This window comes from Drosophila simulans, chromosome 2L (genome assembly GCF_016746395.2).
Source record: "Drosophila simulans strain w501 chromosome 2L, Prin_Dsim_3.1, whole genome shotgun sequence".
NCBI classification, from domain to species: domain Eukaryota; kingdom Metazoa; phylum Arthropoda; class Insecta; order Diptera; family Drosophilidae; genus Drosophila; species Drosophila simulans.
The window spans coordinates 20455150-20474571 of record NC_052520.2 but is presented as its reverse complement, the minus strand read 5'-3'; the positions used below and the strand labels follow the sequence as shown (position 1 = coordinate 20474571).

At 42.1% G+C, this 19422-nt stretch overlaps 2 protein-coding genes across 4 annotated transcripts; one reads left to right on the top strand and one right to left on the bottom strand.

The window, feature by feature from the left end:
- Nucleotides 1–55: 55 nt before the first annotated feature.
- On the top strand, nt 56–1994 carry LOC6732997. Of its 2 annotated transcripts, XM_002080040.4 has the most exons (5): nt 56–914; nt 1020–1192; nt 1251–1339; nt 1407–1718; nt 1793–1994. In XM_002080040.4, exons 1-5 carry the CDS (start codon nt 154–156, stop codon nt 1913–1915), a joined length of 1458 nt encoding a protein of 485 aa, XP_002080076.1. In that variant the 5' UTR covers nt 56–153; the 3' UTR covers nt 1916–1994. The 2 variants fall into 2 exon arrangements, with proteins under 2 accessions (XP_002080076.1, XP_044778415.1); XM_044922480.1 differs by lacking the exons at nt 1251–1339; nt 1407–1718; nt 1793–1994 and having other exon boundaries at nt 1004–1128.
- On the bottom strand, nt 1995–18663 carry LOC6732996 (protein FAM107B). Of its 2 annotated transcripts, none has more exons than XM_016180454.3 (3): nt 17838–18663; nt 2969–3170; nt 1995–2893 (listed from the first exon to the last, which is right to left on the bottom strand). In XM_016180454.3, exons 2-3 carry the CDS (start codon nt 3118–3120, stop codon nt 2614–2616), a joined length of 432 nt encoding a protein of 143 aa, XP_016025680.1. In that variant the 5' UTR covers nt 3121–3170; nt 17838–18663; the 3' UTR covers nt 1995–2613. The 2 variants fall into 2 exon arrangements, with proteins under 2 accessions (XP_016025680.1, XP_002080075.1); XM_002080039.4 differs by lacking the exon at nt 17838–18663 and adding an exon at nt 5973–6273.
- Nucleotides 18664–19422: the final 759 nt, after the last annotated feature.

Below are 19422 nucleotides of genomic sequence, written 5' to 3'. Positions count from 1 at the left end.
CACGTTAATCACAATATAAGCACTTTTAGAGAAGTAACTACAGTTTGTTATAAAGTCGACTTTGGAATTATGAAAAAAACAGTGAAGCTGTCGTCATTAAAACACTAACACTCAACACAATCAGCGTAGAAAACACAACTCACAATCGACAAGATGAACAGAAAACACAATAAGATATCTAATGTCGGGTCCCACAGTCACGGTACCAAGGCGGAACCCAAAAAGTACTCGCCCCAGGAGTACAGGGAGAAAATTCTTAGCCTGTTTCCGCTTCCGCCGAGACCGGCACATATGTGCCACGATGCGTTCGTGAAGAAACTTCTGGAGCCCTATGTCCTAGAGACCAAAGAGGCTGTTCGAGCCGTAAAGATGACCCGTGATTCCACCGGGGAAGACTCCAGTGAGGATCCATACGAGGCGTTCCGGGCAAAGATGTACAAAACGAACTACACGGCACGGGCCACCGTATACATGGCACGGGCCACCATTTTGGCCAGGACCAGCGTCAAGTCAATCCTCAGTCCCGAGCAACGAGATTCGGCAGCCCAAACGACCCAAATGTTCAAGGTGCGCTTTGCAAACCTGATATCCGACTTTCGGAACGTGTGCATCATCTACCAGCTGCTGCAGCTGCAGGAAATCCTCAACGTGATGCGGGAGTATCCGCCAGCTGGCACCAATCCCAACGACACCATCTTCGGCTGGTCCTTCAAGGAGAATCTAAAGCGTTTTGAACAGCAACCGAGCACCGTCTATGTGGACATTCTGGAGAAGAACAAGCCGGAGGCCACGCTCGACGACCTTAAGTTCTATGTGGATCTGGGAGAGTTAATCGGTCTGGTACAGGCCCTCCTAGACGACGTGATCCACGACAGGGATCTCTGTGCGCCCAACGGCTTCATGGAGCTTCTTAAGTGAGTGGACGCAAAATGCATTTGCATACTTTAAGGCCTGGTCCATTCCTTAAGCATGTAAGATCTTTAACTGAGTGTTTTCCTAAAAGAGTACAAATCCCCCAGGGACACCCAAGTGGATATCGACAAGCTGATAGCTGTGCCCTACGAGACCATAATGGCCGAACACGATTCCTTACTTGAGGAGAAGGAGAAAAAGAATCGGGGGGGAAAGTTCCACAATCCAAAACTAACGGCCAAGCAGCACGCACTCAACAAGGAACGATTCCAGATCGATTGTGAGTTGTGCAATCTAATGTTCCTAAAACTTACAACACCTTTATTTATCATGGACAGTCATGAGCCCGATCGAATCGCGCTATAAAGTGAATTGGACCCACGATGTTGTGGAACAGGGGCAATACATTGATTTCCTGCGCTGCAAGGTTTGTGCTCCGATCTTGCACATCTGATCTGATAGCCTAACCTGGTGTCTTTCAACTTTTTGCTTAGGTCCTTTCCGACGAGCTGGAAAATATCGAAGAGCTCATGAGAACGGACTCGAGTGTGTGGAGGAGTTGCCATTTGGAGTACGTCACACTGATCGAACAGTACAAGCAGCGCATCAATAAGGTTCAGCAAGATTACGACGACGACATGGAGACGGCCGAGAATAAGTTGCAGGCGACCCTTAACAGGGTGGGCAAGTGCAAGGAAGACCTGAGGTCCTACCAGGAAAAAGTTGAGGAGTTCCATGTGAAAATAAAAGAGGTGCGAGAAAAGATTGCGCAGGAGGTGGAAAAGGAACGCGCCCGCCTGTCAGCTGTGAGTAATAAATATGACAGTACCACATTAAACAGAAAATAGAAGTAATGGAAACAACATTTTCCCATTGATAGGCACGAGTTTCTAAACGGATGTCCCGGATATTGGCAAGGCAGAAGGAGGAGAAGAAGGCTGCCGCAAAGCAGGCAAAACTGGACAAAAAGCTGGCAAGACAAAACAAAAAATCTCAAGAATAGTATTATTCCTGCCCAAAGGATTCAAGATTAAAAATCCATTGTCCCTTTTCAAAAATACAGTAATGTTTATACATTGAAATTGGTTTTATAACTTTTCGCCTACAATAAAATTTATTAATTCCAGAAACTAAATTTGTATATAGATATATGTTGTATATAGTTCTGTAATCTGTTTAAATTTCTTTGCTTGACATAAAATAGTTGTTCTATGTAGATCAAATATCTTCCGCCCAAGTTCTGTCTGTCTCTCTGTCTTATTTTCTAACACATCGCCCTGTTTACAGCATTTTCGGTCTCACTAATCTTTAGATATACATATACAATACATAACTCTACACTAGATACATAATGTTCCATTTTGTTTTCGATTTTGTTGTTTTTGGAAGAAATGGGGTCCATTTAGAAACTAAAACTTTATACACTTGGTTTATACACAACGAATTTAGCGCAAGAAAGCTTCAACTTAGATTAGTGATAAGGACTAACAAACTAAACAAGTTAATGGCTTAGTCTAGGTGTACATTTTAATTATAATAATCAACTCTAGTTTTGCATAATATCAAAATGAAAACCGCTCACAAAGTTAACACATAAAACACATGCTTTTCTTACACATAATTTGGTTAGGTCTCTTACTAAAACTAAACATTAATTAGGCTGAGGATTACAGGATGAGGGGTATCCGAGTGGGCTGCTCCTTAATTGTTGGCGTGCGCCGTGCGCAGCTTGGCCCGCACGTTCAGATACTCGGGATTCACGTACTGCCGCTCCTCGGCGTCCTCCTGGTCCTGCTTCTGAGCCGCCGCCTCGTGCTTCTGCGCCCGCTCCATGATCACGCGCCCGAGTTCTCCTTTCAGTCCCGGAATCCCGCCGACGATGTCCGCATCCGGCGAGTGTTGCTCGGCCGCGGCATGCCGCTCCTTCTGCTTGTCGTAGGCACGTTGCAATTCCGATTTCTGGTTCAGCACGCTCTTGCCCCTGGAAAATGTAAAAACCATTGTTCATTAGATAAGCGATTTCTAGAAATATAATAGAATGTGCAGAGCTACTCACACTCTGGCATTGAACTTCAGCTCTCGGTGCAGCTCCTTGCGATCGATGTTCTCCATGCAGGGATTGATGAGCTTCTTGGGCAGGATCAGCCCATCGGAGTCCGTCTGGACGCCAGTGGGTGTGGCCGGCGGGGAGCTGGTCATGGACATCATCGTTCCGGCCGCGTTGTCAGCGTCCGCCAGACTGTGCCTGAATGCCGTATCTGAAAGATGGATGCAGACAGTTCAAAGATTAGTGAATGGGTTCGCATTCTTTCCCACTTGCTGGGTACACTGAAACAAATAGATTTTATTCATTGCATTCTGTATTATGGTTAACAGTCAAATATGGTAGAACCGATTCCAAATGTCCAACAGTTTGGTCTTACTTGGAATAACATGAACATTCTCATAATTATCTATATGTTTTCTGCGCGCCTATGGTCGATGTCCCTCCGTTCCACTGTGCCAAAGTTTAATTGGCACTTGGCCTTCTCCTCACAAATCAGTTCGGGCCTTAGCCACCCAACAATGCACACAACAACCGCTCGAGAACCCAAGAAAAGCAACAAAAGACGTCTAAAGCTGCGTTGTCTTCGTCGTTTATTAAGGTTAAATATTTCTCCCCATTCATGTCATTGTCAATTTGTTATTACAAAAAAATAAATAAATAAATGAAAAAGAGCAGCGTACAACAACAGCTGTAAAACCGTAAGAAAAAATATGAGAGGCAGGGAAAAGAAACTCGATTCGATTCAAGTCAGCGGTAAAGTTCTTTCCGACCGTATTCCTCTTGTTCTGGTCGTGCTGTTCTTTTTGTAAATTTTTTACTGAGCCGTCGCCAGCGATGAACTTCTTTTGTTCACCCATCATATTAACCCACATCGCGGCGAACAAGTTAGTCGCTCGAAGCCCAAAGCCTAAACTAGATTAATAGCCGATGATAAGGGACAGAGTGGAAATGAATAAAAAGAAGTAGCGCTGAAAGGGCAATGACATGGCTGAAATGGCTTCGCGACTGAGATGAAAATCGCAATGAGTTCAGTGGGTACAATTTTCGCAAGAATGTGCTTACTGCTGCAACAGGGAACTGTGCCAAAAAGTCGCAATCAAAATGGGTTCAATTTGTGTAAATCAGAGATAATTTCCAAATGCAAATGGGACCATCCGAATATCTAATTGCATGAAGCATTGTAAATTTAAAAAAATAGTACTGACTTTATAGGTTTCTTTTAAGTATTTATCATCTGCGAAGCTATTAACTTTGCTTCCCAATCATTCGAAAAGCCAAATATAAATTGGCAAACTAGTTCACACGCGTCTCAACATTTCTTCAAGGGTTAACCAACCTTAATTGCCATCCCCGCTCTGAGCTCGCGTTCAACAATCAATCAATCAATTTCATCAGTCATTTCAGACAATTCAACTAAATTATGGCTGATTCAAAGGAAAAACATTTAAGATTTGTACAGCAAAGCGTCGCGGACAAATCTCATGTTTGCCGCCTCTAATGGCCATGAAAACACTGGTCTTCGGTGGTCAACCTTTAACATTTTGAGGTCCGCGGGCAAAATATGACACAACCAGCTTTATCAGCGACAGCATTATGCTAATCATGATGTCCCATATGTGGCCCAATCGGAAATCGCTAGCAAATCCGTTTTGATTGATTTTCCTTCGACATCAAATACGAAACTGCAATCGCCGATGCCGAACTCGTAATTTGCATTTCCATTTATACAGCGATGTCTGCTCCGGGTTATTCTGATAGTTTGGCTCGACTTGACCCAATGGCAACTAAAAAGGAAATGCGGAAAAATCACGGAGGAGGCCGGACGGGTATACAAGATTTGAATACCCCTTGTTTACTAGCGTTCAAATATCATATTAATTATTTAACAGAAATAGTACTACTATGAAAAGGTTTTGAACCTTAAGAATAACCATGGCGAATGACAGAACTGTTGAGATCTTAACCATTCCCTTGAATTAGAATACCCCAAAATGGCGAGGGTATTTCAATCAGTTCCAGACAAGGCTTCACTTCACTTACGATGTCCATCGCCGTACAACGAGTTTTCACTTGCGCAATCGAGTGGTTTGCCTCGCCAGACCCCCGCCTTAACCCCCTCGCGCCAAACTCACACTCGGCTAGAAAATTGTGCGCAACACGCTTCCATGTGGGTTAATGAGCTGCACATGTGCTGTGGGGTTTGGGTGTGAAATTAACGCAAATGAAATAAACGGCGGGAACTCCATAAGGGACCGAAGTCGAAGACAACCCCACAGCCCCGTGGACAGACCACTCCACTCCACTCCGCTCCACCCAGGCTAATTATATGCAATTTGTTTTCACCGAATGACCGGAGCGACCCACTCTAAGCCACATAAATCAAGACAACATTGCAGCGCATTGTGGGCACAACTTATGATATGGCATAGGGCTCTGGAATTATTATCATGTGCGGTCTGGTCTCCAAGCGAAAGCTTTCTTCGAAGCGGCCTATCCGTTTAACCGGGTTAAGGGACCAACAAGCCATGACAGCACAGTTAAAGGCAAACCATTGTCATGGAGGGGTTAACTGGCTCAGATCGGGCGATACGCATCGCAAAGGGCAATTTCCTTTCAAAAGAAACTGAGCACTTCTCACTTCGAATTGCCTTCAAAATGTAACACGGATTTTTTAAGTTTTTATATTACAATATTCGTATTGTTTGCATTTGCACAGTTCCTTCCAAAACTTTATTAACTCCTGAGGTTGAAAGACAAGCTTATCAACCGTGTGTTTTCCACACTTTTACCCGTGCTCAGTGGCAGTACCTAATCATTTTACACCATCGCCGAAAGCCAAGTCGGTGGAAAAGCCAAACAAATAGAAATAGACACGATTTCACTGACTGGGAGAAGTGTGCACCTCTTTTGTCTGCCTACAAGAATGGCTTCAAACAGCGATGAATAAATGAACGAATGTGTGAATAAAAAAGCGAATGAATTATTCACGCGGCAGCCTCTTGACTTGACTCACTTTCAAAGATGGACATGCGGTTCATGATGTTACTGGAGATATTCGACGAGGGTCGCTGCATTTTGGTAATGTGCAACCTGCTCTCAAGTGGCACTTTAACTAATATTTTTTCTATAAATATTAACACAGACTAAGCACACTTGTAGTAGTAAATATCTTGTGATTCTTATTTAGATGCAAATCACTGGAGAGTAATATCGCATTATTCCTTCAAACAGCTGAGGTGCTAAGAGTGATGCAGCTGGTCGCTAATTGTGGCTCACATCTTATAGCACAGTGACTTTCGCTTTCGTCGACGTTCTTATCAACGCAACAAACGGCTAAAAACTGCGAGCCGAGAAGGAAAATGTTGGTAACCGGACCCCTGCAATCGATTGCTGCTACTGCTGCTGCTGCTGCTGATGTTGCTGCTGCTGTTGCTGCTGCTGCAACTTTGTGCAGTGCGACGCCAACACGTAACGCGTTTGGCTCGCTATTTTAGGCTTCCTCATTTGCAGCAGCTAACCAAACACGGCAGGGTTGAAAAACGGGGTTGGGTTTGAGTTTGGGGCTGAAATGGGGGGTTTTCCATGCCGCCGGACTGGCTTATGCAAGTCGAACAAACGGCCAAACAACAGCTGACCCAGATATGCATTTCAGCCACGAACTAAACGGAATACTAAGAACGAAGCGTAGCCAGCGGTGAACCAAAGCCAAAACGGATTAAATCCTTCAAAAAGTGAAAGCTCGTTGTTCTCAATCAAAACCCAACCTCCAAATGGCTGCACACGCTCGTATGAGCCCTCTACAATGAAATGGTTACAACCGACAGTTTAACTAATCGAACCTTGAAATACTCTGCATTTGCAGTCGATTTCTTTGCCCACACAGATATTATACTAAATGAAACGACCATCACATATCATTCAAATGAAATAAGTAGCAGATAGAGTAAGAACTTTGCTCCTTTTGGAAGAGCACATTTATAGACCACAAAGCACTGCATTGATTTGAGATACCCATCTTTTATAGCGCATTATGTCAGCTGGCAGAAGGATGTTGCATGTTGGACGTGGCATTTGGCAGTGGCAGCTGGGGGTGGCAGCCTTGACCCGACGCCACAGCCCGTCTGCATAAAGGACACACATGTGTGCAGGATAACAAAGGCCCCGAAAAGAGAGTGGGAGAAAGACGGGAAAGGGAGGGGGCTCAGCCTCCTACCGGCAGGAGCTTTTCGGAAGCTTCACTCTCTTGCTCTCTTTCTATCTTTGTACAGCCATCTCTCTCTCTCGGGGATTTTGTAGGAGCATCGGCATCCGCCTCCTCCTGGGGAAGAAAATGGAAAATCGACAGCCACGGGCGAGCGTTTTCCAGCTTCCGTTTCCTGGCCGCCTGGTGCTAATTGGCTCCATGGAGAAAATGGCCGCTCCACACACAACACAAACAAAGCGGCGGCCCCTTGGACCCGATTTCCCGCATTTTCCGACCCCTTCGTAAGATGGAAGTCTAAGACATGGACCAACTTCTTGGACGCCGCACAATCCAGAATAAAGTACCTTCGGCAGGGGAAGTTGCTGCCACTCCAGTATTTCTCCACCCGCAAAAAGAGGTAAGGTTCTTTCGCAGGATGGATGGCTCAAAGAGTGGGGCGGTGGTGGGGCCAAAGAGGCGGACCCGGGAGCCCGCCATTGAGCAACTCTAACTCAAATACTCCGCCTCAAATCAACCGGCGAGCAGCAAATGGCACAGGCTGGATGGCCGACAGGAGCAACAGGAGTCGCCAAACAGGAGCAATGACGTCAGCAACAGGATACGACAGAGACAAAATGATGAGCGAGCGAGAGAGCTGTGCAGGAGTGTTAAAAGCTGATTGCACAGAGAGAACAAGCCTTTAATTTTCGAATATTTAATAAAATTGAATAATAAAAAAATATGAAATTCATAAATTATCATTCAAATAAATAAAGACATCTATGTATCTATATTAAGGAAACGTATGTAGGTTATATTTGAAGTATTTTGTGTCCTGTTGAGAATGTTTTTAACAGTTTAAAAGCACTAAGAAACCACGTATTTCTTTGTGTGCAGAAAGCTTTTGGTTGACTTCAAAGCTTTTGTCGCGTCTGCATACCTTCTCCTGCTGTGATGTCATATATTCGTCGACCCTTGGGGAACCCTCGTTCCATCTCTGTCGCTTCCATCAGGGGTTTGTGCGCAAAACATCAATAAATAGATTTCCCTGATTTTTCAACAGGATAGCAGAAGTGCCAGCAGCAGTCAGGTAACAAACAATCACAAGTCGTCGCCAACAAAACACCCCCAAAACACCCCCAAGCCCCCTGATGCATAGATATTCCACGGCGGCCGCGAAAGCTTTGGGTATTGTGTTTCTAGAAAGGGGCTCGTCGGCTGGCTGCGGGTTAATCAGCTGTGCGTGTAGTCAGGGGTTAAGAGGTTGCTAATTTCCACAAAGGTTTCCATATGTTGTTGGCCAAAAAAAAAAATAATTGGGGTTGGTTCTATCTATTTGCTTACCACAAAGTGGGTGTGTGTTTGCCTGCTGTAAATATTTAGACAACCAGGCCAGAAACAACAGAAATAGAAACAGGCCAAAACAGTTCAATAAATAAACCAGCGCAAGTGAAACTTGTGTTTTGGCTAAAAGCAAATTTGTGTATGATCGGCCGTTTTTGGAAAAAGTTTCTTTCAGCCTTGCGCTGTACGAAAATAGTTGAACACTTCTATCGCAATCCGAAGAATGACAAGTTTTAGAACAACTATACATTTATATGTTCACAACTTAAGAACCTCTACTGTTGGCCATTATTTATTGGAAATTTAGCCATAAGAAAATGGCTCAAAGAAGCGGATAATATTAGCCTAAACAAAAAGTAATCATTTTAGTTTAGAGTAATTGCCTTTTAGGTAAGTTTGATTACTTACATACGTTGTATACTTTCTCAACCTGCCTTCCCGTTTACCTTTGTCATCAGACCTATTCCTATTTTCAGCAGTAAGCCTCGTTAAAGGCGCGTGTTAGTCATAGACATTTATATATTTACTATTTATTTGTGTTTGGCACATTGGCTTGTGTTTGTCTGGCAACAAATAGCACGCAAGGCAATTTCTATTAACCAACCGCCGGCGCCACCCCCTTCCTTTGAGGCCTCCCAGTCACTCGTTCGCTGGACAAAACCCCCTGTTCCTCTTTGAAACATATTTTTTGTTCAATTTTAATGGCGTGTCAGAATTTATTGGCCGCGTTTAGTCGGCCGTTTGAGCCACACGCCCATCGCTAATTATCCGGCAGGTGAGTCATGAAATTAGCTAATCTGCCACGCCCCCTTCTGCCTTCTCGTTTTATATTTCTGCTTTTGTGGTCAGTCAACCCAGCGGGAGATGCAGCCACAGGAAGTCGTCCAAGTGGCCACAGGCATTCGGCAATGTAAGTCAGTCAATTCCCCAGCTGCGAAATGGCTTACCGGCTTTCACCTGCCCCGCCCCCTCACCGCCCCTCACTAAACTGTCCACTCCAGTCACTCATTCAGTCAGTCATTCATTCATTCAGTCGCTCAGCAACTAATTTTCCGCGTCGACATCGTTTGTCGTCTTGTACGCGCTTTTAATAACAATTTTCAGTTTAATTTCTTGCATTTTTCTCTTTTAATTTTTGGTTTTTTGGCTAAGCGGCTTGACAAGTGGGCATAAATAACAAAATAAAAGAAACCGGTCAAAGCCCAGTCGAAATGTACAAGCCGAAAGCAGTTGCCATTCGTTGCGCAATGGGAAAGCCTCGAACGTTTGCTGGGAATTCGGGGTCAAAACTATGAAAAAAGCGCCCTGACTAACTCCCTGGAAAACTGACCTTTCCCTGGAACTCAGTTTGGCCCCAAGCCGCGAACGATTCCGAGAAATCGGAGTCCGGGCATTAAATGCATTTCTAAATCTAAACAGCGCTTTGCTTTATAAACAGAACAACTCAGCAGCCCCACACATGTGGCATTCCGGATTCAACATTCCGCATAAACAATAACACAAGCCATTCGACCGACCCCACACCACAGATACAATTTTTGAACAATAAACAGAAAATTTGTTTTCCCGCAAGTCGAAACGTTAATGCTTCGAGCAACTAGGAAGTGCCATAAATGGTTCGACTATAGCATACCAAGTGTGCTCAAAAACTATTGGTTGGAAAAATTGTTAAATACACAAGTCATTCGGTCATTTATTTAGAATATAATATATGTCATGGAAGTCTTGTAATATCTCTAATACAAATATATAAGATAAATATCCCAATTGATTAACACACCCGACATACCCCGCAAAGCAGAGAGTGCGAGGTATCAGTCAAGGGGCGCTGAGCGAGTCCATTAAAAGAATTTCGTAATCGAAATCCCGCATCGAGCCAATCAAGCTAAAAATTCTGAACCCATGCCCATAGCCATGCGGGTGCAAAACGCTTATCAGTCGGAATAATAATAGCCTGGACAACAATAATAAGCGAGTGAAATAAATTTAATAAACATTTTTATGATTGTTCTTTCGAAGCTTTATGGAAATTTGTTACTAGTTGGCGTAGCTGAATAATCTCAAGCTATTTGTGGGATATGCGATTTGGGCAAATATTTGGCCATGAATGAGCATTAAAATCAGACGTCAGTTTAGATAAGAGGTTCTTTTAATCTATGGAACTCGGGATATCATAAAAACATAACATATTTGTTCTGTATGCCTTAAATGGGAACCTCCAAAGAACTTAAATGGCTAAGAGCCTAAAACTTTTAGGAACTTTAGCTGTTCCTTGTAAATACCATTAGATTTTATGCTTTCATTTACGAATTTTGCAAGTTTATTCTGTGTGGATTCTAAATACGGAACACAAACATGAAATTGTTAATGGAGCGCAATGAAAATTTATGTGTTGAAAAATTCTTCGAAAACGTACATTTTTGCCGATTTTTAAATGCCGGAAAGTTGTTTTAAATTTGAACTTTCGATGTGAATTTTAAACACTTTTTTTAATTATAACTATAATGGACTAGTTACTATTCAGAAATTGAAGCATTGGCTTCTTCTTGAAGTAATTACATATATTATTATTCACCCAAATATCTGAATAAGACTCTTTAAATAGCCCGTGCATCACGCCTGCTGATTTCATTCCGTACATACGTACATATTCCATCCTAAATCAGATCTCCACACGATTATGGCTGCATTTATGACATAATTCAGGGGTCATTAAAAGCGAATACCTCGACTGCCGTTGGTCGAAATGGGTCATAAATGTGATTATTTCATATTCGATCCGCACAATGCAACCCCTTCCCCTGGAAAATATCTTCCCAAACATCGGCGGCGGCTACTTAACAAGGCACATATGGCTTTAAATCGTAATGCATGTAAATGGGCACTACGACAAAATGGCCTTGAGAGGCCGAAAACCGGCAACAAACGTGGCCCAAGCAACAAACATCAAATTAGCCAATCAAAGCAGAAAAACAAAACCATTTCACGCGCTCGCAGACAGTAATAATCATTTGGAGGCATACAGAAAGAGTTTAAATAATTTATATAAGCCGCCAGACGATGAAGAAATTGCAGCACTTAACGAATAAAAATCTGCGTTTACCAACCGGCTTAAAAAAGCTAAACACAATTAAAAGCGCTAAGCGCTAAAGAGCATTCCAAGCCTTTCACTCTTTTTTCACTTTGATATCTTCCATGACCAAGCAAAATCATTTGCCTAGCCGCACTCGTAAAAAACTTCAATTGAATTTTGTATTATTTGATAACTCCATTAAGACCCCAACTGCAGCAACAACAAATCAATCAGTTGCGGAAACGGAACAAACTGCGCGAAACGAAAGAAATCGAATGGAACCAATCAGACGAAAGTAAAGCCAATTTGCATAAAAAACATGATGCCGATGCGAAGAAGGTCTGGGGAGGAGAAACTATTGCTGTGCGGGGCGCTGATTGATATCTAAACTGAAAAATTGTCTGTTGTCAATAAAATAATTCAATTGATATGATCAAAAAATGTATCTAAATTGAGGCATTTATATCTATTAAAGGGATCCTAAAGATTAATGTTACAGAGACTGTTATATTATACTATAAATATATAAATATATATACTTTTTTGTTACTACCCTTTCCCATAAAAGTCATTTTTAAACACTTATCTCGAGAAGGATGACGTCAGCCGAAGGAACTCCAAAGAAATTACAATTACTTATCGTTATTATTTCTCCGCTCTCCTCGTTCTCGTTAATAAACGAACGAGTATGTACACATTCCTCGCCTTAAAGACTCTTTTGTGGGGTATTTGGTTTTTGCCCATTTCATGTATCGCATGCAACAAGTTACTCGCATTGAAATATCAAAAACATTCACAGGAAACCATCAAAATGCGCAGCGCGAAGTCGAAAATCGAACAAGGCTCTCTCAGCTGCTCTCTTCGGATATATGTATGTATATCTTTCTCAAGTGGGTGTGTGTTTTGGGGTGTTGTGCCTGTGTGTTGCCCTCTGCTCTCTGCCCTCTTCCCCATTTTCCTCGCTTTCCTACAAAGGCCTCGCGTCACTGCATTTAGTGTGCTTTTTGTGGCTGTCCGAAAAGGGAGTGCGGTGGGCGTTGGGTGGTGGAAAATCAACACACACGGACACAAAAAAGAAAAGATGTACCCCACATTTCGGGGGAGTTGGGTAAAAATGCGTCACGGGGTTGCCAATGGCAGGGAGCCAAACAAATGTTGGGAAAATCATCGGGGGTGGCTCCCGAACAGTGGGCCGTGGAAAATTATCCCCAGCTGCAACGCAATTATCACCCCCACAAGTGCTCAATGTGCGATGAATTGCAGTAAACTGTCAATTACACTCGTTAGATAATTCAATTTTCTCATAAACGACCAGTGTATAAAACTCAAGTCGATGCAGATTTGCATTTGCAAATATGAGCATTTGTCAGTGTTTAGTTCAATCAAAATCGCCATTTCCTAATTAATACTAACTTAAAATGAGTTGTAATATTTTTAAATGCTGGGAGTCGAAACACAAAAATATTATGTCAAGTGATTATTCAAATGACTGTATATGATTTAAAACGACTAATGCGATGGGAATTTTGAAAACAAAAAACAATAAGCACTTCGGACTCATTTCATAAATTAGGCTTGGAATATCATCGCAGTTACTTTTTACGTGCCATCCTTGCCTAAACATCTTAGTTTACACATTTGGGGATTGAAACATAGCCGTAACTAGTGTTCATTTGTAACAAGGTGTCTGGCATTAAACTTGCAACTTGAAAACATGTTTAATTGGCCAACCCACAAAATCACCAGAGGGTATCCAATAGATCGACCTTGAAGCTGCCCCCCCACTAGATCGTCAGACCGAATTTCGTACGGTGATCCCCATTTCCATGTTCAATGCATTTCGGCACACTGTGACTGCGACTCACACTGCGTTTGCGACTGATGACGAGATCTCCATTAACTTATGAGCTATCCGGCTACCAAACGCAGTGAGGATGGTGGAACAGCAAGATGATTCCACCACTGTCGACGGTTTGCCGCGGTTGAAAAGTCAAAGTCAAATGCAAGACATAACACAATAAGACAATCCGGCCAAGAAAAACAAGAGCAACAACGTCCGACCAACACCAGCCATTATAATCGCAGAAAGGAAAACGAGTTTTCACTTTTATATTTTTGAGTTGCGCGGCTTCGGGTTGGGGATATTCATTTCCAAACGCGATTCAATTGCAGTTGCTTGTTGGTTTGCTGTTGTTGCTGCTGTTGTTGTTGGTTGTCGCTTGGGCAAATTGTGGCCATAATGACGAATTGCATAAGCCGGAATCGTAATTATAATCAGTGACTACGACCGCTTCAGTTGCTCATCCGCTGCCTTTGGTCATACAGTCCAGCTTGCCCAAGTGGAGTTGGAGTGCAGACAGAAGACCCAAATTAACAGTATCTGTAATTGAAGTTGATGATTGAAAGCCTTGGATATTAAGCCACCATCCTGCAGGTAGAGCTGTCCTAGACAGACGGTTAGTTCGTTGTAGCCAGGCTTCCCTGTGACCGACCGTCTTGATCGGACCAAAACCTGATCGAATCTCTGGCTCTCCTCTTTCTTTTCAGATAATTCGCAGGAGTTGCGGCTCTTTTCGGGGAGCCAGCTTATCGGGCTTGCGAATTACGCGCTTTTAAAAGTGCCCGCACAAAACCTGACCATATAAGGAGTCGCATGGCAACCGACACAACACACAGCAGCGATGGCAACCGAAACATGAGCAAAACATACACAAATGGCTATTTTCGTGAGGTAGCCAAACAACACAAAGTGCCATGATTGCGTATCAAGCACATGGCCGACGCCCCACCTCATTTCCACCCCCGCCGCCCAATTATTGCCCCTCCCCCGCAGCCAGAAACTTTTCATTCATTCACCCAACGCCCGCTGCTCCCATTTTACCCTATAAGTTACGGGATATATCCACTGATCCGTAGGGTCGGCCATATATTTGACTACATGCCAACGGCCTTTGATCGCTTTATCTTCTTCAATAAGATAAGGCTCAATTGAGATAGCCTGCCGTAATAACAGATAACTAGGCTATCTCCTTTCTTTAAGATAACTCTGTCTTTAGCAACGCGCAACTAATGATTTTCATATCCTAGGAAATATTAAACATGTCTTGGGTTTTAATAAAATGGTATGGATTATGGAAGTACTCTTTAGCCTCGCGTATCTTTAGTTCCTATAGAAAACTTTATGTTTACCTAATATTATGATTGAATAATAAATTTAATAGAATAAATTAGGCACTCGGAAATGTACAATTAAATCTCCAATTAGGTTTATTATCGTCATAAATACTAGCTATATTACTTTGGAAGAGTATTTATAAGGCTGGTTCAACCCATTTCCTCCGTTCTTTTTTAGTTTGATAGCCCGTTTGAGTGGCCTTGCTGGATCTTTTTTTGTCGCTTTTTCGCAAATCTAATCCAAATGAAGCAAATACCAGAAATGGGAATGTGTTTTCAATTGGCATTTGCATGTTAAGCTATGTAGTTGACCTAATCGTAATTTGAGCAAAAAATGTAAAGCGCAAAAGGGAATTATCTGCTACAATGGCGATAAATGTGGAGCTTGTTTTTTTAGGAATTGTACATGGCAATGAAATTAGTTGTGTTGTTGGATTACCCATTTCATGATGAGTAGAAATTTTAAGAGCATCTGCGCGAATTTAAGTACGCAACATCTGCTGGAATGGGCTTATCCTGCATAAATGCAAACTTCATTACAAAATTTTGATGTGTCGGGGATTTTGAGTGGTCCATCAATCAAGCCAAGATTAATAGCCGGCAATCGCGGTTGATAACATACTTTTTTTTGGTGCCTGAGCTCATCAGTGACAATTTATCAATCATTAACCCAACCCAAATGGGCAACCATGTGATGAGGACGAGGGTTAACAATGCAAAGAGGACAACAAAATAAGCAGTAATTAGAAATTCATAGATAAAATCAAGTGAAATACGAAAATCATGCTCATATGGAGACACACCGAAAACCCACTGTATGATGAGGGGAAAAGGGAAAGGGGGAAAGGGTCCAACAGGGCCTGGGGATCCACATACCACATACCCCACCGTGCGAGTGAGTGGGACGGGTCATATGGACATGCTAATCACGAACACAACGAAACGACACGGACAAAATGGACAAAACAAAAACGAAGAAGAACGAGAACAAGAACGAAAACGGAGAGAGCAGCCCACAAATAAAACCCGATTCGACAAAAAACCGCTGCCTGCTGCCGTTCCTCGGCGCCTGTTCAAATAAGTTTCAAATTTTGACAAATAAAACCATGGTTTTGTAATTTACGAGCATTCCGAGCTATTTTCATAATGATTGAGCCCGAGTTGAGTGGAGTGTTTGCAGTTCGCCGTTGCCGTTCTCGATTCTCGGGCTCTCGAAAACTCAACATCTCGACAACTCGGGTCGCAGTTCCCAGGGGAGTTAAAAGTACCAAATGCGAAAAACAAAATAAGGACCTCTCCTGTCTCTTATTTATTCTGCTCCTGCTTCTCCTTCTCCAGCCTCCTAGCCGTGCAATAAAACGGGATTATGTACGAGTGTGTTTTCGGTGTCTACTGTTTGTTTGTATATGCGCGGGTACAGTGGAAGTTCCCTAAGTTGTTTGTCGATGGAATGGCTTAATTATGACTGTATTAATAAGTTTAATTACATGCGTAATTAAAGCAATCACATTTAGCAAGTGATGATCGTATTAAGTATTGTTAAGCATTCAGAGTCACCCTGGACGGGGTTTCACTGTGAGCAGTGAGTCCTTCTCCAACCAGTTGGTAGGGACAGGAGGTCGCTCCTGCTGCAGGCTGCTCGGGTGGCGGTTGATGGAGCCTAAAGAAGCTGCAGCCGACGGACGGAATGTGTCTAGACGTTTGATTACCGGGACAGACGCAGACGCAGATGCCGCGAGGTCGTGGCACAGTGGACTTAAACCGAGCTTCGGAGTGCCCCCGGTTTGGAATGCCACTTTATTGGGTTTTCGGGCTTGGCCTGACTCCAGACTCAAGCTGACATAAAGTGTTTGCTTATCAGCTCTTTTTTCGTTCCCAGGCGTCCACGGTTTATGTGCCTGTTGGTTTTGTCATCGATGACACAGTGGTGTGACGGAGATAATGGGATAAGTGCGAAAATGGGTGGGTAATTAAGCTGAAAATTTATGGCACTATGTCCGAAGAAGATTCGACAATGGAATCAATAGAATCCGGTTTTTATTTCCGATAATTGAACTTCAAAGCAGTTTCGAAAAAACGCACAAGAATGCAAATCAGAAAAGATTGCGCCATTGTTATTTGACTATAAACTAATATTTTTATTATAGCATCTCTCTTGTATCGTATAGAGTATAGGTAAAAATATATTCAAAACCCCTTTTAGGATCATTTTGCCTGTTAAGAATCGCTAAGGGTAAAAAAACTAGAGTTAATATATTATCCGGTTTAGGGGGCTAGAAAACAATAACCATTAAAAACAAGGATCTACGGTAGACAATCCGGTTTGGAGATTACATCATCAAGCCGGTTTATAAGCCAGGTTCAGGTCGAAATGCTCAAATCGCATTCCTGAATTCGCCACCACTATCGGTTTTGGGTTCTCGAATCTCAAGGTAACCCGATGCTGGCCAATTCCCGTGGCAGGAAAGAAGGCACGTAATATTGTTCAGGGTTGTTGGCAATCGGAATCTGGCACTTTTCTACCTGACTACATTCGACATTTGCGTATATTATTCGAATCGACGGTTTTTTCCCGATTTCGTCACAGTGCATTAATCAGCATTGTGTTACCCTTTGTTATATGGTGCATATTTCAAATCCATATTTCTCCAAGTATAAATATATATTTAAATTGCTCAATTCCCAGCTGAGTGCCAGTAATGTGTAGGGTTGACAAGGAGCTATGTTGAGTGTTGTTTAATATCAAAGGACATTCAATATAAAACTATTTAAAACGTAGTTAAACGATTTTTTGCATTTATTTATGAGATTTATATCTCGAAAATATAAAATGAACTTCTGTTACTATGCCGACCATTTGGCACTCATTTCAACCACTGTGCCTCTAAAATCAAGGACTCTCGATGGTTGAGCTAAATTTTTTTGCACATTTGCGGGTTTCTTTTGCACAAAGGTCAAAGGGGCGCAAATCAAACGGGGGCCTTGACTTTTGCACTTTTGGCGAATGTTTTTTACAGCAGGACACACAGCAAATCGAACGGAGGATAAAACAAGGACCAAAAAGAAAGATACAAGGCACAAATACCGCAAGACAAGTAACTCACCACGACGGGGGTGTCGCCGGAGGTGAAGGTGGATAAACAGGAATTTCTGCCTGTTCTGTTTTGATTTTTCACTATCTCTCTCTTTCGCTCAGCTGCTTCTGTTTCTTCGGTTTGTTTATGTGTAATCCTTTTGTTTTTTCGCTTTTGGCGCGCAATTTTCCCTTTTTTTTTTTGTTGTTGGTATTGTTTTAGTTGTTGCTGCTGGGCAATTTGCAATGCAATTTTTCAAAACACGCGAAGCCGTTTTGTTGTTGCCGTTGTTATTGTTGCGTTGGCCGTGTGATTGCGGTTATAGTTGTCGTTGCGTTGTTGTTGGTTGTTGCTAGATGCTGTTGTTGCTTTTGCAACTTTTTCACAATTTGCATTTCACGTATTTTTGCAGCAGCTTCGACGACTTTGACTTTGTTGCACAAACACAGACGGAAAAACGGACACACACTAACGAACTGAAAACAACAAAACAATCCGAGGAAGCTGCTGGCGTCTCTTTTCCTTCGATTTTTTCCCAAGATTACCAATCCGTTTTTACTGCCTGATTTAGTGTACTTTCGCGAATCTATAGTTATTTCCGCAGGCAGTCATTCAAAAACGAAATTGAAAACCAAACAATGGGTTTACATTAATATTTCATCACAAAAATATATTTTTTCATGAATCCCCCAACAGCATCTCGTATTATTTAGCGCGACAAATCGGTTTCCGACGTATACTCGTTCGCTGAGATGTTGTTATTTCTCAGTAGTATTTAATTTGTTTTTACTCTTCATGCGAGGAACACACCGTCCGCGCACGCTGCTCAAAACGGAATGAAAACAAGAGCTGTCGCATCGATTCAGCCGAAAAATACCGAAACATGCTGAAACTTCGAAAAATACCGCAAGCAAGAAACGATGGTTTTTATTTGAGACAAGTCGTCGTCTATTACCCTTTCGATTAGTAGACATAAATAAATGAAATAAAATATTGCACATGTGTTGAGGGAACAAAGTATATTTTTAAAGAGACATATTTCATTTCAAGAAGATTATTATATGAATCATCCCATTATTCATAAAATTGTTTTTATCTAACTTTGTTATGAAGCATCCCAGAGTTCTGTTAAGGCATAAATATTTTGTTCTAAAGATTTTAAGGAGCTTAAATTTCCATAAGCAATTTAAAGACTAATTAATTCAATCGATTTCTAACTGGCTTATGAACAAACATTTATTGGTCGTCCAGCTTATCTTTGAACAAATAAAGGTTATTTTTTTTTAAATATTAACGCACGGTTTATCAATGACACAAACCATCAACAATTCGCCAGCTATTCATTTTTAGCTATTTTATAGCTATATAAAAAGTAATCACAAGCAAAAGTAAAGATAATAGACAATATTAAATTTAAATGTCCTGATAACAGTGGAATGCATTTTTATGACAGGCTTTCGACGGTCGTACATAAAGTGCACCTAATGTAATTTATAAAAACTTATATGTTACAGAACTTAGGTAAGAAGCCGACTTAACTAAGAAGTGGCGCCGATAAGCAGAATATTTAAAAACCGATAGGCACACGTTATTCCACTTTTCGTCTGCAAAAGCT

Coding starts and splice junctions, on each gene's coding strand:
- LOC6732997 (XM_002080040.4), top strand. CDS start 154: ATGAACAGAAAACACAATAAGATATCTAATGTCGGGTCCCACAGTCAC. Junction 1,193..1,250: donor GGAACGATTCCAGATCGATT/GTGAGTTGTGCA, acceptor TATCATGGACAG/TCATGAGCCCGATCGAATCG. Junction 1,719..1,792: donor AACGCGCCCGCCTGTCAGCT/GTGAGTAATAAA, acceptor TCCCATTGATAG/GCACGAGTTTCTAAACGGAT.
- LOC6732996 (XM_002080039.4), bottom strand. CDS start 6,033: ATGCAGCGACCCTCGTCGAATATCTCCAGTAACATCATGAACCGCATG. Junction 3,171..5,972: donor CCGCATGTCCATCTTTGAAA/GTGAGTCAAGTC, acceptor TCCATCTTTCAG/ATACGGCATTCAGGCACAGT. Junction 2,894..2,968: donor CTGAAGTTCAATGCCAGAGT/GTGAGTAGCTCT, acceptor TACATTTTCCAG/GGGCAAGAGCGTGCTGAACC.